Genomic DNA, 23,240 nt, shown 5'->3' with positions numbered 1-23,240 from the left:
AAACATAACCAAATGTAATCAGTTTTAGTTTTCAGTGCTGGATGATTTTATTTTCGAATGTTGCCTGAAAATTTAAGAAAAAAGCATTTGATTTGAAATACGCTGCTGAACGAATCAGCCAATCACAGCTTGGTATAGACAGGCCATACATAGCGTTGCTGGGGGTATTCAGGGGAAGCGATCTTTTCGCACACCGGCCATTTTGACTGCAACGCGTGTGTAATTTCTGGTCAAATTTGTTTCGTTTAAAATTGATTTTCTAGAGCTGCATGCAAAGACTGGGAGATAAATTTCAACGTACAACGCCCACAAGAGTGGTTTCGTCCATTATATTTAGGAACCATGAGTGACATAGATCCTAAGAAGCTGAAGGTTGTCGAGCTCCGCGCTGAACTACAACAGCGTGGCCTCGAAGCAAAAGGAAACAAAGCAGTCCTGATTCAACGATTGACCGAAGCATTGGAGGAAGAAAATGCCGAAGAGAGCGAAGGCGAGCAAGTACCCCCGGTAGATAGTGCTGATTTGGATACATCACATGATGATGATATTACTCCTAGCGTAGAACCGGAAAAAACCGACGCGTTACCGAGTCAATCTGCGCAACCTCAAATCGAGGCTACAGATGAACAGACAGAATCTGATCCCACGCCTGCGATTGAAATGGAGGTGGCACAGCCAGAACCAACCGTCCCGGAAATACAGCCAGAACCAGTTAAAGAAATAGAACCCGAACCAGAGATAGCAGCAGAACCAGTTATTGAACCCACTCCGGAATTACAAGTGACACAAGAACCTGAATCTGTAGTTGAAGCAGAAGAGCCATCGAAAACGACTGATGCCGAAGTGCCGACTGCCGATGTGGCAGAACCCGAAGAATCCAAACCGGCAGATAAAGAACAGCCTGGGGAAGAACAACCTATGGAAGAACAGCCAACTGAACAGACGCCCCAGGAACATGTGGAGCAGCCAAAAGAACAAGAACAGACAGGACAAGAAGAAAAAAGTACCGACGAAGTTGAAAAAAAAGATGAACCTATGGAAGGTCAAGAAGAACAGAAAGTCCCAAGTAGCGTTGGGGATGGAGAAGAAGCCAATGAACGAAAAGCAGACTTCACAGAAGACCGTGGCAGAGAGACAGGTAATATGATAAGCATTATGCTTATGACATGATGTAACATATGGCCAGATTTCAAAAAAAAAATTATAACTAATGTCTAATTTATTAAGACCCCAAAATGTGTGTTGCATGCAAGTAATTTGGTTTGAAGGGGATAGTGACTTCCATATTCAAGTTACTTTTTCTATAATATAGTTTAGTTAAGGGGAGCCTTTACCATCATGCATTATACAACTTAGCTAAATATTCTTGGGCTGTTTTGTCCTTGTGTATCTGTTTGAAACTATTGATTTGGTAACATAAATGATGAGAACTCACTGCCAGTTCTGCTTATGAAGTGCTTTGATTATACTCCTTTGTGTTTTCTGATAGTACCAAATCTTGTTGTCAAGATAGATGTAACAGTTTTGTGGGATGTATTGAGCATGTGAAACTAGTAGATTTGTTTATATTGATGAATGATGGTAAAAAGCAATAGTCCTCATGCCAGTCTCGTGTGCCTCGGGGTCTTGCACAAATAGATATTTGTCACAATGCAATGAGCATAGATTCACAGAAACAACTGATTGTTGCACAGATGATAGTGCAACAGAAAATGGAGATGGCTTCAAGATTTGTGTAGGTATTTTACAACTAGCTCCAAGTTTCCTAACAGGTGTGAGCCATTTTGCTTGAAACTTTTTGGCCATATTTGGTTGTTACTGGTGCAAATTTTACAATGAAATTTATCATTTCCACAGATTTTCTGGTAGGTGATGTAGTAAACAAGAAGTTAACATAATCATACCTACCAGAAAATCAGTGGAACACTCCCATCTCCCCACAAGCTTTCGAGTGACCAGCTGTGTTTCATCAGAAACATTTGGGAGAATTGAGAATTTCCGTTGTGGCTGTAATCTGTAATTACCGAATTTGGCTGATACCCCGCCCTGGGCGATCTTATGGGGCATTCAATTTTTTTTTAGAAAAATGTGGACCAAAAGATCGCTCGGGTGGGGTGCATCATGGACATGACACAACACACGCTGCGACAACTGAGTGATCAGCGTCATCAATTTGATATACAGTGGCCCCTCGCTAAGTCGCGGGTGTCGGGATCCAAGCAAAAACCGCGACTTATCGAGGGCCGCGACTTACCGAGGGACGGCGTGAAAGAGGAAGGTCGTGCATTGAAAAACATATAAAAAGCACATATAAACCCTCGGTTTAGTTAATTGATGTATCTGCACATGTGTCAGGCAGTATTCAAATAAAATCATGATTATGTTTGGTGTAAACATCGCAATATTCACGTACATTTTGACTAAACTCTAATAACCATGCGTTTGAATTACGTGCGGCATTGGGCAATGACCTGCAGAGTTCACGCACTGATATTAAAATTCAGGCCATCCAGCTCGACGCAAATCAATATAGTTACTTGTCATGTGTTCAAAAAATCTTTCAACTCTCACAAATACCATGAACGCGAAGAAACAAAAAACGCGTCAGTACAAGGTTAGCTTTATAGAATGTACATGACCGCTTAACTCTGCGTTTTTTAATAATCATGTCGCATGTGAAACGTAGAAGACATTTTCGTTCGCCCATTTTTTGTTTACCGAATTTTTGTCTGGAATGCGATGCAGACAAAGATTAAACATTACCGTTAACAACCAAGAGGCTCGAACCAGGAAGGCTTGGATATTTTAAAAATTCTTTTCAAGCGTAGACTTTATTCAAGTGTAATAAACTCAAGTGAAATGTATTTTAACGAGTCATAATACTCAACAATTCGTATACAGCATTGGTTTTATAGAAGTTTTAATGTTTTCGACTTCACAGTGAATTATTTTATTTCATATTTGAAATAGCGCGCTCGAGACAAGATGTCGCATGGGAAATTTGGGGTCTGTAAAAATGTTTGTTGGTTCAGTCAGGCAATGTGTGGACCAAAACATCACCCACTATTTGAAACATCGCCCATGGGTTTAGGATGGGCAGGGTAACAGCCTAATCCGGTAAAGCCTAACTAGTTATAAATGAAATTTTTTATTTCCTTTGATTTTCTGGTTGGTATGATTATGTAAACAAACAGGTTTGTACAACCCTTCTAGTTCACACATTTTGAAGTACATTCTTTTAATTGTCAACCAATCTTGTAATACTTTGTAGAAAGGAGAGTCCAGCGATATGATCGAGGAGACCGCGATGGCTACAGAGATTATCGTGACAGGGGAGACAGAGGCTATCATAGAGACCATGACAGAGATTATGGTAGAGATAATTATCGTCATGATAGATACGATCATTACTATGAAAGAGACAACAGAGACCGTTCTCCAAGATACAGGTAACTTGTTTAAATGTACATTATACATGTGTAGTACAGAACTAGTGTGTAGAATTAATCCTACTGTTTTACATTTTCTTCGGACTGGATGTCATTTTCCGACCTAGTAATGCCAGAAGCCTGGCAACTAGAGAAAATTTAGGCCTCAAAAGTGTAAGAATTGAATCTAAAATGGCATGATTCACAGCGACAAATGGATAGTGACGCAGTTTGTATTTTAATTAATAATCCATGAATAAAGTAGTTTCTAGACGTTAATGCACACAAATTCTAAACATTGTTGATTACTCCAAATGTTAGAAGTCACACTAGTCGTGACCTGGTGTTAACATGCAACACCTGTTTAATGACAGATTCCTGTTGATTCAATATTGGAACAGCTGTACGTTTTAATAAGCCTTCAGTAAGTTTCGTTTTAGTAAATACCATACAAAACAAAATGTTTCTCACTTTCTCGTGTTGAACTTTCAAGCTGAATCTATTTCTGCTGTAACATTCAACGCAAATAAATTAGTTTTCACATTAAATCCTAAACAAATTGATCGCAATTTTTATATATGGTAGATAACTTGTTAAACAAAATTAGGCAACTTTCTGTGTTCTGCTGAAAAAATTGGCTTGGTAACATAAATGATGAGAACTCACTGCCAGTTCTGCTTATGAAGAACTTTGATTATACTCCTTTGTGTTTTCTGATATTAACAAACCTTGCCATTGTCAACCTTTTAGTATAACATAGGTGCAAACTAGTAGATTGATGAAAAATTGTTACAGCCGTTCTGAGAATTATTCGGACAGTCAGTTAGCAAAATAACTTGCAACTTTGCAAAACACTTTGGTCTTTGCCCAATCTAGACTTGTCGGCGGCACTTGAGTGACGGGCGAGTGGTTTGGGATTACTATTTCATAAGGGTTGTCGGCTTGGTGAATTGTAAGTATTATCTAGCGTGCGTTCACAGCAACCATTCTTTATTTTTAGCTCCGCTGTCGACTTTGTCGAGCGGAGCTTATCATATGAGTGATTGTCCGTCGTCCGTGTCAATGTTTTACTTTTTAGGGGCCCAAGCCTGTAGGGCGTGGCCCCTATTCTTATTCTTCGTTTTTTTCTTTCTTCTTCTTCTTCTTCTTTCTTCCGTAACTTTTTTCGTCAAGCCGTTTGAGAAAACCACTGAACCAAATAGTCTAAAAATGTTCTATACTGATAGTCTCTAATATGAACTGGTGCAACATGCTTTCAGAATTTTGATTGGCCAATTAGTTTGGCAGCCATATTGGATTGAAATAAAACCGGAAGTGGCTGTTTGACCACTTTCTGAGGGTCTAGGCGTCTAGATTTTTTTATGGTATATAGTACAACTCTTGTGTAATAAATATCAGAAATAAAAACTTTAGCGGTCACGTGACTTTTTCCGTCATTTTGTTTTTCCTAAAAACGGCAAAAACACTTAAAAATCTTCTTCAGAACCACCAAGTAAAATGTTCTCGTATTCAGTACTTAGCTTCTACATATGGAGCAGATTTAGATTTGAGAAATTCATTATGATTGGTCACGTGGTTTGGCCGCCATTTTTGATTTGTTCTTAACAGGAAGTAGTTTTTCACTCATGCCACACGCGAGCGATTATTTTCAATATTGCTGCATGGCATCTCTATATCAATCTTTCAGAAACCTATAAAAGATTTCAGATCAGTCACATGGTTTGGCCGCCATCTTGGATTTTGAGGAAAATTGACCAAAAGTTTGGGCATTTGTTTCTCAGAGGTGATTCAACGAATCTACTAGATGTTTTTATATTTACCATGCCTGGCCTCAACTCCATATGGAAAAAATAATATATTTTCGATAAGTCATGTGGTTTGGCCGCCATCTTGGATTTTGTGAAAATTGAAATTATGCAACTACATGTTTTGTATTAGTCCGATTGGAATACAATTTTGTACGTGTATTCTACTCTTTAGATACATTCTTTCCCCTTAATGGCACATGGCTAGGTCATGTGGCTACGCGCCCATGGGGTGGGGGGCTTCTAACCTCATTAATATGCATAGCTGCTATATCTCAAGCACTGTTGCAGTTAGGAAGATGATTCCTGTGTTATCATGACAACAGTGAACAAGCAATTTCATTAAAATAACAGATTACCATATATGGTCATGTGAACTCATTAATATGCATAACTGTTATATTTCAAACACTGTTGCAGGTAGGAAGATGAAACCTGCGTTATGATGTTAAACAAGAGATTTGAATAAAATAACAGATGACCATATATGGTCATGTGAGCTCATTAATATGCATAATCGTATCTCAAACACTTTTGCAGTTAGGAAGATGAATCCTGTGTTATTATGACAACAATGAACAAGAGATTTGATTAAAATAACAGATGACCATTTATGGTCATGTGAACTCATTAATATTCTTAACATTAATATCTCAAATAAATATATGGAACCAACTGCATGGGGTGGGGGCTTCTAACCTCATTAATAATCATAACTGTTATAACTCAAGCACTGTTGTAGTTAGAATGATGAATCCTGTGTTATTATGACAACGTTGAACAAGAGAGTTGATTAAAATAACAGATGACCATATATTAATAACCTTTATATCTCAAATAAATATATGGAACCAACTGCATTTCGACCTCATGGTACTAAGCATTCAAACTAATTGTGTATCATTTGACATTATTTATGGCATGTATACTTGGGCCCCTGTGATGCTGCTTGCAGCTTTAATTCGACTTCTTCTTGAAAACTACAAGCCTGAATGCTTTGATACTTGGTGTATATGTACCTTGGGTAGACCTCTTAGGTTTGTTCATTTCATGTTGATATCTTCAATTCTCTAATTTTGGTGAATATTTTTGTCATTTTTGGTAAAAAGTGATATTTTCGACTTCTTGTTAAAAACCGCAAGTGCAATTGCTTTGATATTACTTATATAGGTATTACATGTGGACCTCTTTCAGATTTGTTCATTTTGTAATGATATCTTTAATTCTCTAATTTTGGTGAATATTTTTATCATTTTTGGTAAAAAGTGATATTTTCGACTTCTTGTTAAAAACCGCAAGTCCAATTGCTTTGATACTACATATATAGGTACTACATGTAAATCTCTCTCAGATTTGTTCATTTCGTGATGATATCTTCGATTCTACAATTTTGGTGAATATTTTTGTCATTTTTGGTAAAAAGTGATATTTTCGACTTCTTGTAAAAAACCAATAGTCTGATTGCTTTGATATTACATATATAGATACTACATGTAGACCTTTCTTAGATTTGTTCATTTCGTGATATCTTCAATTCTCTAATTTTGGTGAATATTTTGGTCATTTTTGGTAGAAAGTGATATTTTCGACTTCTTGTTAAAAACCAATAGTTCAATTGCTTTGATATTACATATTTAGATACTACATGTAGACCTTTCTCAGATTTGTTCATTTCGTGATGATATCTTCGATTCTATAATTTTGGTGAATATTTTTGGTAAAAAGTGATATTTTCGACTTGTAAAAAAACAATAGTCTGATTGCTTTGATATTACATATATAGATACTACATGTAGACCTTTCTTAGATTTGTTCATTTCGTGATGATATCTTCAATTCTCTAATTTTGGTGAATATTTTGGTCAGTTTTGGTAGAAAGTGATATTTTCGACTTCTTGTTAAAAACCGCAAGTGCAATTGCTTTGATACTATACATATTGTTCATTTTCTAATGATGTCTTCAGTACTTTAATTGAAATGTGCATTGCTAACAGCGGAGCTATCTCAGCCGATAGGCTGCTTGTTTATAATTATATTGTAATTATTTTCAGTAATTTTGAAAATCAGAAGTTGGATGTTGCTTAAATCTGTCGAAAAATGTCAACTCCTCGCTCATTTTAGTCAGTTGTACCTGTTACAAAAATGGACTAGACATAATAACGGTCGTTGTACCCCGTCATTTTCAAACTGCAGTTGAAAAAGTGATTCGATCAAGGAAGGCACTTTTGATTTGACAAAATCCATCAAACCATTATAATCGAGTTTTTCGTCTGTGTATCCCTGACGTACTCACAGCACCAGTAAAGTAAAAACAACTTTTAGTTTGGCCCAAAACTGTCGCTAAACTGCAGCGCGTCCCGCTAAGAAACTTTACTTTGACCCTTCCCGCCAACGACGAGTTCATTAATACCTGGGGTTACTCAACACTCGGGAGTTGTTTTGTAAATTACGCTATGTCAGGTGTACTCAGATGGTTATAACAATTTAAAATAACACTTTGAATGCATATACAACATATAACCTGTTAATATATGGTAACCAACGCGCGTCGTTTTGAAAACAGCGTTTTACCCGCATCTTGCAAGATAATGGAATGATTCCAATTGTGGGCGTGCCAATACAACGGCGCCATCGAGTCTAGATTGGAAAAGACCCAAGTATTTTGCAAAGTTCCAACATATATTGCTAACTGACTGTCAGAATAATTCTCCGAACAGCTGTAATAGCATTTGCCTTGTTTATTTTGAAGTGCAAGTCAACAAATACCCCTGTTCTGTTTGCCAGTGTATTTGCAGTGGCTAATTTGCATTCCAGTACATTGTTAGCATATCAGTGTTCTCCCCAGAAATTTTCCATAGAGTCGCGGCTAATTTGCATAATTAGCATATAATTAGCATATAATTAACATTGTTTGTCATGTGGTGAAATAAAACAAAACCATTTTTTTTTTCCTGTTTTTTTCTATTTATTTTATGTACAATCTGTATACAATAAAAGTGCACTGCATGTTTAGTATTGCAAATGTCCCGCAGATATACTGAGTTTTCTGTTTCTTTGCTTGACCCAGCAATCAGCAACTTAATATAACCCTGTTCGGTTCCGGTAAATTAAACATTGGGTTGATGATTCTCCGTGCTTGTATTCCGTTTCTGTTGTTTTCTGGTTAAGTACTACAACTGTTACGAGTCACGATACTTACGCTACTATGTTCGAGCAATAATAGTTTTTTCTGGCTGACATTATCCATCTTTATGTATTTTTTTTAATCGATGTCTGTTCAACACTATTGTGAACAAGTCGAGACAACGGAGGTCTGAATTGGGAATTGTCGCCATTGTTATACCACGTAAAATTGAGGCTTTTCCTCCAAGAAATAACACAAGTGTCACACCAATTTCCACACGTTTCTTGATTAAAATTCCTGATTTCTTGATAAATATATTATTTTCCATTATGCTTCACTTAATTCATCCGGATCTGAGCATGATATGCGATTCGAGTGGGAAGTTCACGCTCGCTGGATTTTACATGGGTGACGCCATCTTGGATTCACGATCACGAGGTCAAAATTGTTTACTCCATAAATATATATTTTTCACATTCTAATCTCAAAAAACAAATACAATATCAAAAATACTGATAAAAATCAAAACCTAGAATAATAGTACGACTACATTTCTAAAAATAATAATTAAAATACGTTTCGTACACACCGGAAACGTGTGGCTTTTGACCCCAAGTGTGACTATTCAATTGCATATGAATATACGTTTTGCAAAAAGCGTTTGACACCATGGCTTATCCCGGGAAGTTAGCCAGGAAACTTTACAATCGGTGAGAGATTGAAGAAATCAGATCACGGGATAAATAGCATCGCGGAGAAAACACATAGCATCGGGGGCAAATCCGGTCGCGTCGCGGCCCGCGACGCTGTTTTGACCTGGGGAGAACACTGATATCAGTAGTGAGTAATGTTGTTTTCTTTGAAAACATTGCAATTTCCAGTGCTTTCAAAACCCTTGGGTACAGTGTTTGCAGACATATTTGTATGCAAACCATATACTTGATTTATATGGGTAATTATATGAGAATTAACATGCAAGGGAGTTGATGTAGGTCAGTTCCCAAAGGGGGAAAAATAGGTCATAGTTGCATATTTTCTGTTCATTTTGAAATTGGTGGTATTTTCAACATGTTTTGTTCAATTTTTGACAGATCTAGGTCGAGGTCCCCACCGCCAGAAGAGGAAGATGACATCGATGAGACAATGGTTGTCCTTGACAAATGTAAGTTACTAAGGATTTTTTGTCAAGAATAAATGTGAAATGGCTTGCTTACTCACAGAAAATGTGTATATTGAAAAACATCTTGTACCACTAAACAAAATTTGGTAAAGAAGTGTTTTTGTACTTTTAAATTTTTTCCAAGAATACCAATGTGTTAAAAATACCAAGAGCTACCACAGTTTGTAAAGTCTTTGGTTGTTGTATAAGAATGACAACCAGTCATTTCCACCTGTCATGGCCTCTAAAATATATATATATATATATATATATATAATGAAAATGACTGTTGGTGTTCAGTGTGAAACATCTGTCATTAGCAACTAACAACAATCGTTTTAATATTTCCAGTCAACTCAGATCTTCATTTAAAGATAAACAAAGATGGCTACATTGCTAATCCACTTTGCATGGAAGGTTTTGCCTATCTGTGGGCAGGTGCCAGAGCTACATACGGTATGAACAAAGGAAAAATATGCTTTGAGGTTAAGGTGAGTTGTTGATTCAGTAAATATCTGGTTATTATACTGTTGACTGATTGATAGATAATGAAGATCAAATTCCACATGTATTGCATATTTAAATGTGTTTATAATGATTACTATCTTATTTCAGCTTGTTGAAAACTTAAAGGTACAACATTTGCCAGAGGAAGAGACTCACAGGAACGTTGTGAGGGTTGGTTATTCAACAGATGTATGCTCATTTCAGCTTGGTATGTTAACTATCCTGTAAAATGTAAACACCACCACTGTGTTTGTATTATGAGTGTGAAGACGGCGTATAGTTCGATTCGCATTTGATTCACGTTCAATTGGCGTACAAATTGAAATACCTATAATTTACACAAGTTTATATAAGTATAGCATATTTTGTGTAAAAAATTCGGGATCAACCTATTTCTTTTGGGAAAAAAACGTGGTTATAAAGTCTCGCTCACATCGGAAGTCACTTGTGCTTAAACAATAATAAAATAGCCCTAGAAACAGATGAGAAACGCATGAATATGTTAGAACATATCATGTGTAAAAGAATACATATAGTCACAAATTATCACCATTTAAAAAAACAAATAATATCTTTGAAACAAGGACGCTGATGTTTTTATTTGCAACCATCGCAGACGCAACATGGAACTGTCATGTACACTATGAAAGTATTTATAACCTTGATTTCCACAGAAAATACTAAATTGATCTCTATTGTTCCACACACAAAATTGTTAAATAAGCTGGAATTGCTATATATCATTAGCGTGAAATTATAGGTATTTCAATGGAAGTTTCAATCGTACACGAATTGTACGTGAATCGAACAGAACGATGTCTTCACACTCTTGTTTGTATTTGCATGGAAGAAATTTACCGTGAATTACTGTGTCATTTTGTAAGACGACAGATTAAAGGTTATTTTATTTTACACGACATCTGAAAATTTAAATTTTAATATATTAAATCTCTTTTGTTACATATGTGCATTGATGGTATTGCATAAATGATGAGAATTCACTGCCAGTTCTGCTTATGAAGAGCTTTGATTATACTCCTTTGTGAACTCTGATATTAGCAAGTTTTTTCATCTTTGCAACACCAGTGAATTAAAAGAGCATTATGGAGAATTTATTTAGTGTTTTTAGTCCCCGTTCGGACGCAGTCCGAAAACGGGGACTTATGTTTTGCCCTGTGTGCGTCCGTCCGTGCGTCCGTGATCACCTGTATCTCGAACATGCATGGACCGATTAAGTTCAAACTTCACTCATACATCACACATTATATGGGACATATGCACATGCATTTTTTTCATGATCCGATTAACCATAGCCGAATAGCGGCCATTTTAAGGCCGAAAATGCATCAAAATCGCACATTTTCACCATTCCGGACCCGGATCTCAGTTATGCATGGACGGATTTTGTTCAAATTTGGTACATACATTAAACATAATAGGACCTTGATGCACGTCATTTTTTTGGGGGATCGGGTTCGAAATGGCCGGCTGGCGGCCATTTTGTTTTAAAGAATTCAGTTCTGGATCCGTATCTGAGACATGCTTGGATTGATCGAGTTCAAACTTCACACACACAAGGTACATCATGTCACAAATATGTATGTGCATTTGTTTCATGATCTCATTAACGATAGCCAAATGGCGGCCGCTTTAAGGCCGAAAATGCATTGAAATCGCACATTTTCACCATTCCGGACCCAGATCTCAGTTATGCATGGACGGATTTCATTCAAATTTGGTACATACATTAAACATAATAGGACCTTGATGCACGTCATTTTTTTTCGGATCAAGTTCGAAATAGCCGACTGGCGGACATTTTGTTTTAAAGAATTCAGTTCTGGATCCGTATCCGAGACATGTCTGGATTGATCAAGTTCAAACTTCACACACACAAGGTACATCATGTCACAAATATGTATGTGCATTTGTTTCATGATCTCATTAACGATAGCCAAATGGGGGTCGCTTTAAGGCCGAAAATGCATTGAAATCGCACATTTTCACCATTCCGGACCCGTATCTCAGTTATGCATGGATGGATTTTGTTCAAATTTGGTACATACATTAAACATAATGTAACCTTGATGCACGTCTTTTTTTTTTCTGATCAAGTTTGAAATGGCCGACTGGCGGCCATTTTGTTAAAGAATTCAGTTCTGGATCCGTATCCAAGACATGTCTGGATTGATCAACTTCAAACTTCACACACACATGGTACATCATGTCACAAATAGATATGTGCATTTGTTTCATGATCCGCTTAACAATAGCTGAACGATGGCCATTTTAAGACCGAAAATGCATTAAAATCACGTATTTTCACAATCCCGGAACCAGATCTCAGTCATGCATGGATGGATTTTGTTCAGATTTTGTACAATGTGTTGTACATATGCAGGTGCATTTCGGTCATGATCTGCTTTGAATGTATATGTCACTCAAATATGAACGGAACGGGGACGTGTCATTGACAATGACTTGTTATTAGATATTTCATGTCGAAGGTATTATGTTATTCTACTTCTGTGTCAAGTGATGCAGTGCTACTCCCACATTTGACAGACAAAATTGATGAATGGCAACTCGGAGTAGCAGGCACTTGCACTGGAACACTGTCTGATGCTCATTTCGATATTCATACATGACAAATTTTTACTAGCCCTTAAAAGTTGGCATAGTTTTAATTCTGAACTGGGAAATGCTGCCCTATTTATACTCTATAAATGTCTTCATTTTATCACAGGAGAAGAACCACTTTCCTTTGGGTATGGTAGCAATCAGAAAAAATGTACAAATAATACTTTTGAAGATTTTGGTGAAGAGTATGGTGAAGGAGACGTCATCACTGCATACGTGGTAAGAAGTTTTAAAAATGCACATTTGATACCCGCTAAATGAAATCTTGAGCTTTCTTGTCAATGCAAATAAAATTTGGTACATGAGTGGACTGTGTATGCTATTAAATTCAATGAAAATTTGGTTCCAATCTGTATTTCAGTAATTCCATGACTACCATTTCTGTGTTTCTATTAGGTGGAATGAGATACTAGTTTTTTAAGAAGCTAATAGAAATGTTTTGTGTGCTTTGGTTGTAGGATTTTGAAGGAGAGAAACCTGTAATCTCTTATGCCAAAAATGGTGAAGACATAGGAGAAGCTTTCAAAATTGAGGAAGACCTGGCAGAACAAGCTTTATTTCCTCATATACTAACCAAAAACTTCAACATAGAAGTTAACTTTGGCCAGAAGGTGAGCAAAAAATTCAATGTATGTTTGGTTATTTAGTGTGGTAAAGATGTTTGTTAACAATTAAACATTTTCAGCAAATTAAAGCGCGGTAGTCGTTCGACATTTGTGTTGATAAACATTGATTTTCCCACAACCCAATGCACTCTTCAAATAGAAATCACAAGTATGAGGTTTGACCTGGGCGCGACTTGCACTGATTACCGCCGGTGACTCCTTCGATCACTTCCAATCACATGAAAATTACCTAATTACAGCTTGAAAACGTGTCAGTTCGTACTCGTTGATCTGCGCAATAGTAAAAGTGGCCATCTTTGTTTATATGAGACCCATATATCTCGCACATGCGCAGCGCGACGACTACCACACTTTAAACTGCCATGTTCAATTACGTTCCTGCCATGTTAAGTACTGTATGTACTTGTCCACAAATGATGAGAACACACTGCCAGTTCTGCTTATGATCAACTTGATTATACTCCAATGTGTATCTGATAACACCATACTGGGGTTAAAGTCATTCAGTTACTGATTGTAATGGCAATATTTTAATCAGTGTTCCTTCTTTACCTGTAGGATGAGCCATTCTTTGCAATCAAGGAAGGTTTCACCCTAATTGGAAGCCTACCAGTAGAAGAAAGAATAAGAGGAAGTACTAAACCTGCTTCAAAGAAAGAATGTGAAGTAAGAGCCATAGACGTACACTCAGTGTGTACGCATCTTGTTATCTCCCTGCTGTTGATTTTGTTCATGTGTATGACTGATAAGTTCTTTAGGTTGCATTTCAGCTGGAGATCTTTATAAATTTGACATGTGAAGTTGGATATGTGTCCCGGTCGGTATCTAGATTAGCTTCAATCGCTTGATGTTAAAAGTTGACTGAGAAGATACTTTTGTACTACGAATTTTGGTAAGGCCTTGCAAATGGGTTAGGCTGTTTTCTTTTTAGGAAGTACAATCCCCAAATTAACTGTGGATGAATGCACATCTTTTTCATGTAGATTTTGATGATGATCGGCCTTCCAGGAAGTGGCAAGACAACATGGGCTGAAAAGTATGCAAAAGAGAATTCAGACAAGCGTTACTGCATCATTGGTCTCAAAAGTCTTGTTGATAAGATGAAGGTATGCACAAAGTTACAAGTCACCTTTATTCTATAAGTCGCTTTTATTCATCATAATACTATAGGATACATAGCTATTAAAATCAAGATGAAATTCACATTAAATCATAGGAAATCTACATTAAAGTATATAATTATACAAGATGAGCAGTAATGGTTAGGCAGCAGAAAATGGCTTAGGTGAAGCTAGTCTAGTCTGCTCCCGAATAAGGTTTTAAAGTGAAAAGTATATCAAAATCATGCATTTTAGCATTCAGGAACCCAATCTCGGTTGTGCATGGACAGATTCTGTTCTAACTTTGTATATGATGATTTATATGTGGCGCATTCCTGCATCACAATTGACAAATTGAAATTCAAATTGGGCCACAGTTTTATTAAGTGAATCTTAATTGCCTGTTTTGTTTGCAGAGTTTTATTTATACTTGTGTCAAATGTAGACCTTTTCACATAAAAATTTGGAACAGTTTGGTAACATAAATGATGAGAACTCACTGCCAGTTCTGCTTATGAAGAGCTTTGATTATACTCCTTTGTGTTTTCTGATATTACCAAACTTTGCTAGAATTATGTTAATTGATTGATTCTATATAGGCAATGTGCTCTCTGGATGAATTACCATACTCTTCTGACTTGGTGACAGAGTACTCTGCTCAAAAAGTTGTTTTTCTGGGTGTTAAAGATAAGTGGGGCACTCAAACATTTATCTGAAAGACAATTTTTGTTCACAATGTGCCACATTAGAAAGGGTTGATCCATAGTTTACCTCATGATGGTCACAGTGGACACTGATTATTTGTAAAAGTAAAAGAATGTTCAATATCCAGCTTTTGTGACTTTAATGGTTTAATTTGTGGTGTTTTGAAAGAGGGGGGATTTCAAAACTGATGTTTTAAAATTGGTCACAGTTTTAGAATCATGGTAAACATTTAATACAACCACTTCCCAATATATTTTGGTGAAGCCATTGTCTTTTATAGCTTTGAATGATCAGAAGATCAGCTTCCCAAAACTGACATTGTCCTACAATTTCAGATTCTTGGGGAGAGCCGCAAGAAGACCTATTCAGGACGATGGGAGATATTGATGGACAAAATTAACAAATGTCTCAACAAGCTGTACGATATTGCTGCCAGGAAAAGACGCAACTACATCCTTGATCAGGTATGGGTGAATATTTTCTTTTATCAGCCATAAACTAACGTTCATCTCTTGCAGGATGTTTTTAATACTGTATCAACATTACTATTGCTGCTAATTTATAGCAAGTACATTATTAGTCTTCTAAAATTGAAAGCAACAAGTTTTCACACTGTTTGTATTCTGTTTGAAATTCGAAAAAATTTTGAGATGGTGTAAAAAGGTGAGTGAGTTCACTTGTTAACAGCTACAAGAAGAAGTGGACCTAACACAAGGTAGGTGCAAGGTAAGTGTATGATGAGTGTTTGTGGGTCACAGGTTTTAAAGAACTGCTGTTTTTTTTCAAAGGTAAGTGAACATTTTCTTACTCAAGTATTGAAATATTTTTGGGTTCTGGGTCCAGAAGATTACAGACTCGTTCATGATTCACAACTTCAAGATTACTTCGGAGATGCTATTCGTTTATTGTCAGAGGATACTAGTTGCTAGTTTGTGTGAAGCGGAATTTCTTCGAGAGCAAATGGATTTTAAAAACAGTGCCAGTTTGACATTATAAGCAGATTATGAAGAATATTGAACTATATTAAAAGTGGAATGTACATTAAACTTTGAACAGTGCAATGAAATGCATGTTGGAGCATGCTCTCTCGCGCCAATGGATTTATTCAATTCTGCAAGAAAAATAAAGTTGTTTGGTATGAAAGAGTTTCTTCACCCAATATGAGGTAAGTCTGGTGCATGTCGGAAGTTTTTTTTTTACACATTCAAGGTAGGTATTTTAGAATGGGGGGCCCCCCGGTTTGTTTTCATGATGCCTAACCATAGTGGATTCAATTTACAGAGGACGAGAAATTCTGATAACTTATTCTGAATAATTTGATGCTTTTTATCACCATCATTAGACCAATGTGTATGCCTCAATGCAGAGACGAAAAATGCGCCCTTTTGAAGGGTTTCAGCGTAAAGCAATCATTGTAGTTCCGTCAGATGAGGATTACAAAACCCGATGTAAAGAGGAAGAAAACCGAGATGATGTCCCCCCAGAGCATGCCGTTTTGGATATGAAAGGTAGGAAGGTGAACTTCCACCATGGAAATTTAGGTATTGTTAGGTGTCAGTCTATTCCATCTTCTAAGTGTTCTCTTCAATGCTGTTACAGCCATACAGACTTCACACCCTTTCTCAGTCCTGTTCATCTCCTTTTGATCATCTTATTTTTTACTGTATGGCTGTGAGAGGCATTGAAGGATCTATGCATGGATGCAGGAAAGGAACTGTATTCTGCATAGATAACCATCGTCTGGCCCTGACTTTGTTGTCTTCTTTATTGCAGCCAACTTCTCAATTCCTCTTGCTGGCAATTACTTTGACTCAGTTGAGTACGTAGAGCTGGAAGAGGAAGAAGCTGGAAAGGTGATAGAAGAATACCGCAAAGAAGGCAGAGCTGCCGCACCACCACCTAAAAGATTCCGAGATGATAGACAGGGCTATGGTCGAGAGTATGGCCGTGGTCGCGGAGGTGGTGGCGGCGGTTATAACCGTTACGATGACCGCCGTGGCGGTCGTGGTTATAACCGTGGGTATGGTGGATATGGAGGTGGTGGTGGATACAACAGAGGTTATAACCGTGGAGGCGGCGGTGGCGGTGGTGGATACCGAGATAGAAATCAAGATTACAGAGGTTAGTAGAAAATATTTACACTGTAGTTTCTCCCCGTTGAAAGAATGTTTTCAGAAACTATGTTAAACCTACATTATTTACACTTTTGTTATGTATAGGTGGATATCGTGGAGGTGGTGGATATGGAGGCGGACGTGGCAGCTGGAGCCGTGGAGGCAGCAGTGGTGGAGGCAGTAGTGGTGGTGGAGGTGGTTATATGGGTTATGGTAAAAAAGAACACAACCAATATCAACAATATAGGCAAAACCAGGTACGAACAATAGCATCAAATATCATAATAAGATGAGGTTATTACGATTTGTTTTTGACTCCCATGTGCGAAGCACAAAATGGGAGTCTTTGCAGTTAGTGTGTCTGTATGTGTGTATGTGTGTATGTGTGTCCGACTGTTCCACTGCTATCTCAAGAACCATACATCGGTTTTTGATGAAACTTGGTGCATAGATGCTCTGGGCCAATGCGCAGATTTGATTAGGTTTTGGTAAAAATCCATGCTCGTTAATTACCTAATTTGCATGATAATTAGCTAATTTTTAGCTGTTCTATGACTGTTCCACTGATATCTAAAGAACCACTCATTGGATTTTGATGAAACTTGGTACATAGATGCTCTGAACATATGCGCAGATTTGATTAATTTTTGGTAAAAATCCGTGCATATTAATTACCTAATTTGCATGATAATTAGCTATTTTTTAGTGGTTCCATGACTGTTCCACTGATATCACTCATTGGATTTTGATGAAACTTGGTACATAGATGCTCTGAACTAATGCTAGGTTTTGATTAGTTTTTGGTAATAATCCGTGGATACTAATTACCTAATTTGCATAATGATTAGTCAATTTTCGGTTTTTCCACTGATATCTCAAGTACTAATCATCACATTTCAATGAAACTTGGTACATAGATGTCATACGACACTGCACAGACCTGATAGTTTTTATGGTAATATCAGTACATATTAATTACCTAATTTGCATAATTAATTAATTTTCAGCATTTGATATAAGTAGTTAGCATTACATTTCAATGAAACTTGGTACTTACATACTCAAGGACTATGCAGAGATTGATTGTTTTCGATAAATATTTGTGCATATTAATCACCTAATTTGCATAATTAGTTAATTTTCAGCTTTTCCACGGGTATCTCAAGTACTAATCATCGCATTTCAATGAAACTTGGTACATAGATCCTTTAGGACTATGCAGAGACCTGATTAGTTTTAGGGTAAATAATTGTGCATATTAATTACCTAATTTGCATAATTAATTTTCAGCTTTTCTACTGATATCTAAAGTACTAATCATCATATTTCAATGAATCTAGAATTATGCAGACCCAATTAGTTTCCGGTAAATATTTGTGCATATTAATCACCTAATTTGCATAATTAACCAACTTTCACACTGATATCTCAGGTACTATACATCACATATCAATGAATGTACATGGATGCTGTAGGACAATAGACAGACCTGAATAATTGTGGGTTAAAATCTGTACATATTAATTACCTAATTTGCATAATTAACCAATTTTAATCTTTCACACTGATATCTAAAGTACCGTAAAAACTCCAAAATTTCGACCGGTTTTAAATAATTTGTGTTAGAAATGTGACGTGTTTTTAGAGTCAAAATTAAGGTGCATTTTCGGACGGTCGAATTTTTCAGAATAGTAATCAGCAAAAAAAAATGGGGATGATAGACAGTGTGCTTCATTAGTTTTTAAAAAATGCAATGTCCGTCAATTGACGTAAACTTCCTCATGTTTCACGGTAAAAGCAAAGGTCGTGGCCGAGTTGTAACTCAAAATCTAAACAAAGTCATCAATCAGTGAGTATTATGACAAGCAAAACAAAACATCAAGACGCGGAGAAGAGGTCAGCACAAAACTAATAGGTCAAAAGACAAAGCTGTCTCGCACTACCTAGGAAAACTTGCGAATGTTCGAAGTACAGGTACCCATTGGACAAAAGATACATGGAAGTTTAGCAAACGATCTCCCCGACCCAGTGCAATGTATCCGGTTAGAATCAAAGCTCACGTGTCCCTTATTTGAGCACCGTACCGGTGATTTGAGGGACCAAATTCTGCCGTAAATTCGCCCTTGGATTAAAAAATATAATGGGATTTAAGAAAATAAAATGGGACTTTTAAGGTGTATTTTGGCGTCATTTTTCGGACATTTCAATCAATCCTGCCGGCTAAAATAGAGTCTAAGTTTTACCGTAGTCATTGACGTCTGTCTATTCAAGAGTACACGTGTATGATTTTTATCGTGACTAGCGTGAGCGGGTAAGCTTCCTTTCGAGAATGAGCTGTTATCACTGTGAACAATGTTAAATTATTCTTCAGATGACCAGTTTATTTTTTAAAAACAACTAATTTTTTTATTTAAAAAAAATCATGCCGTTTTCGCATCATCCAGCTTTTTGATTGGTTAATTAGCGATTTGACCTATTTGACCTAAGAGAACATGGCGGATATCCTACAGCATCAAACGTTTATACGAGACCGGAATCATTCGCTTACGATGAAACTAAGTTGACTTTTATTTGTATTTCATAACCATTCAACAAATTTATTTTGTGTACATTATTATAATCACTACTGAGTACAGTAATAATCAACAATTCAGAAACGCAGCATGCCGAGATTTTTGTGTTCGTTTTTATTTGAAACTTCGTTTATTTAGAATATATTTTCGTTACCAATAAAATAAAAATCTCTCAGTCAATCAGAAACCCGGATTCATGCCTTTGAGGAAGGTCCCGTTTGAACGCTCACATCGGTTTTTTTTTTCGTTTGGGGGAAAACTAAAACTGGTCGCAATTTTCGAATAAGAATGAGTCGGCAATTTTTAGTGGAGTCAAAAATTTGGAGGTAAATAAAACACCGAAACCCGGCAAATAAATAGGCGGCCAAATTTTTAGAGGGGTCGAAATTTTGGAGTTTTCACGGTGCTAATTATTCCATTTCAATGAAACTTAGTACAAAGATGCTCTAGGACAATGTACAAACCTAATTAGTTTGGGGTAAAAATCTGTTCATATTAATTCCCTAATAAGCATAATAATTCATAATTTTTTGGTTCTAATCACATTTCAATTAAACTTGGAGACATAGATTTTCTGTTACATTGCGCAGACCTCATTAGTTTTACACTCAAATCTGGTCATATTAATTTTCTGATTTGCATAATTAGTTTTCAGCTAAGTAATTTCGAATTATATTTAATGTGTCTCCAATACTCTCAGCACATGGGAGTTCTTTCTAAGCTTTCTTTGATTATTATTAGAGGAGCTCACACACACATAATCATTACATATTTGGAATTCATGTTTCCTAAATGGTAGGATGAAAATATTCGTAAAATACCGCAAAATTACGGCACGCTGTAATTATGGTGTTACGATGACAGATGTTTAATAATACTGTTCACACTGTGTGGTCTGTACCTTCTGTTGGTTTATGTACACGAAAACAATTTGTCTTAAATAAATCTTTCTCAACGAAGTTCCCTGTAGTTTTCATTTTAGGCAGGTTTTCACTTTGATACTGATTTAAAACTAAAAAATGTTCTCTTGCAGGGAGGTGGATATAACAGTGGTAGTTACGGCAATCAAAGCAGTAGCAACTACAACCAGGGAAACTACAACCAAGGATACAATCAAGGATACAGCAGCAGTGGTAGTCAAAGCTACAATACCCCACATCAAAGCAGCAGCAGCAGCAGCAGTGGTTATGGAAACCAGAGTTACAGCAACTACGGAAGTGGCAACCAACAGCAGCCACAAACACAGCAACAACAGACTTACGCCCAACAATACCAGCAATATGCTCAACAGTACCAACAGTATCAACAATACTATCAGCAAAATCCACAGTATGCCCAGCAGTATGCTCAGTATTACAGTAACTATAACCAAAACCAAGGAAACTACAATCAAAGTGGAGGTTATCAGTCGGGCAATCAGAGTTATGGTCAACAGGGCCAATCCAATACCAATGTTGCCAGCGGTTCAACTGGTTCAACTTGAAGAAGAAGAAGAAAACTGTTTCCAGATGAATTATAAATTTCTGTCCATTCCCCGGCACAGTGAAACAAAATCATGTAGTCGTTCAATGAAATGAAAATGTATAATTCCTTGTCATCCATTCTTGATATTTTAATGTAGACTTTATAAGTGGGTAGTTTTCTGTCGTATATTGAAAATTGCTCTCAGAGGTGTTCTATATACACCCCACAACACTAAGTTGTTGATTATTGCTGGACCCTGGTAAAGATATTAATTAAATACCGGTATATGTAAACAGTTTGTAAAACATTTCAGAGGAAAAATAGCCATTACTCTTTCCCTTGCCCCTTGAAGTTTAAATTTGTATGTGCCAGTACACATTTTTAAGAATTTTAAGTCCGTTGAAGAGATCTGTTGTCAGTATTGTACTTGTTTTGACACTTAATGGATAGGGGACAATACATCTACTTCGTGAATTTTATTTTCTTCAACTGCCTGTACCTTTTTTTTTGATTAGGATTTAATAATAAATTTGTTGTATCTATAGTAAATAGTTGAGTTATTTGATACATATCGTCGTTAATTGCAAGTTGTAAATGCACAATGCTGACTCAACTGGTGTTTTGCCATAAAACTATTCCTCCAAATTTGGTGAGTTTAGGTGGTTTTTCTGCACCTCCATTGACTTTTGTCAACAAGCGCACATGTGTTGGGTAACTCAATTGGCAAGAGACTTGTAGAAATCGCATCTTGTAAGTTGTAATAAACCACACATTGCATTCAACATAAACAAGCTGCTTTAGTGACCATGCATCAACACGGCTAGTTGATCTAAAAATTTGGTCCCTTCCTGGTGTTGGTAAAAAAAAATTTGCATTTAAATGGCAAGAGAAAGTTGTATTGTGAACTAGGTTCAAACTAGTGTGGAATGGTGCACCAAAATTTAAGTGGGAAGAAATCTCTAAAGAAAAGCAGGACTATATGTATGACTGAACTGGAGAGAGCACTTGCTGCAGTAATTTCACCCCCCCCCCATCATCAAGTTTTTGATTGTTAGTCCGAAAACGGGGACTTATGTTTTGCCCTGTGTGTCCGTGCGTCAGTGATCACCTGCATCTCGAACATGCATGGACCGATCAAGTTCAAACTTCACTCGTACATCACACATTATATGGGACATATGCACATGCATTTTTTTCATGATCCGATTAACGATAGCCGAATAGCGGCCATTTTAAGGCCGAAAATGCATCCAAATCGCACATTTTCACCATTCCGGACCCGGATCTCAGTTATGCATGGACGGATTTCATTCAAATTTGGTACATACATTAAACATAATAGGACCTTGATGCACGTCTTTTTTTGGGGGGATCGGGCTTGAAATGGCCGACTGGCGGCCATTTTGTTTTAAAGAATTCAGTTCTGGATCCTTATCTGAGACATGTCTGGATTGATCGAGTTCAAACTTCACACACACACACAAGGTACATCATGTCACAAATATGTATGTGCATTTGTTTCATGATCTCATTAACGATAGCCAAATAGCGGCCGCTTTAAGGCCGAAAATGCATTGAAATTGCACATTTTCACCATTCCAGATCTCAGACATGCATGGACGGATTTTGTTCAAATTTGGTACATGCATTAAACATAATATAAGCTTGATGCATACCAATTTTTCTTCGGATCAAGTTCAAAATGACCACCTGGCGGCCATTTTGTTTTAAAGAATTTAGTTTTCGATGCATATCTCTAACATGCCTGGACAGATCAAGTTCAAACTTCACATACACATCATACATATCCCTGTACATTTGGGCCAGTCCTTTTAAGGTAACAAATTCACAAAAATTGCACATTTTCACCATACGGGAACTGAATCTATGTCATGCGTGGGCAAATTTAGTTTAAATTTTTTTTTTGGATTGTGTTGAAAATGGCTGACTGGTGGCTATTTTATTTTACTGAATGTAGTTCAACATCCATATTGT

At 36.8% G+C, this 23,240-nt stretch overlaps 1 protein-coding gene across 1 annotated transcript; it reads left to right on the top strand.

The window, feature by feature from the left end:
• The first annotated feature begins 176 nt into the window (after positions 1 to 176).
• On the top strand, positions 177 to 21,794 carry LOC100368997 (uncharacterized). Its single transcript, XM_085492826.1, has 14 exons — positions 177 to 1,138; positions 3,272 to 3,449; positions 9,449 to 9,519; positions 9,868 to 10,007; positions 10,132 to 10,231; positions 12,770 to 12,882; positions 13,122 to 13,274; positions 13,848 to 13,955; positions 14,273 to 14,395; positions 15,430 to 15,558; positions 16,437 to 16,602; positions 16,868 to 17,215; positions 17,314 to 17,465; positions 20,815 to 21,794. The coding sequence occupies exons 1-14, from the start codon at positions 343 to 345 to the stop codon at positions 21,262 to 21,264; spliced, it is 3,027 nt and encodes a 1,008-aa protein (XP_085348952.1). The 5' UTR covers positions 177 to 342; the 3' UTR covers positions 21,265 to 21,794.
• The last annotated feature ends 1,446 nt before the right edge of the window (positions 21,795 to 23,240 follow it).

Source organism: Saccoglossus kowalevskii, chromosome 2 (assembly GCF_978046115.1).
Source record: "Saccoglossus kowalevskii chromosome 2, keSacKowa6.1, whole genome shotgun sequence".
Lineage (NCBI taxonomy): Eukaryota > Metazoa > Hemichordata > Enteropneusta > Harrimaniidae > Saccoglossus > Saccoglossus kowalevskii.
This window is presented reverse-complemented; position numbering and strand designations above follow the sequence as displayed.

Bases quoted from the DNA above. Each gene is read 5' to 3' on its own strand.
- LOC100368997 (XM_085492826.1), top strand. From the start codon at position 343: ATGAGTGACATAGATCCTAAGAAGCTGAAGGTTGTCGAGCTCCGCGCT. The intron at 1,139-3,271 runs GTAATATGATAA...AATACTTTGTAG, and splicing joins AGACCGTGGCAGAGAGACAG to AAAGGAGAGTCCAGCGATAT. The intron at 10,008-10,131 runs GTGAGTTGTTGA...ATCTTATTTCAG, and splicing joins AAATATGCTTTGAGGTTAAG to CTTGTTGAAAACTTAAAGGT.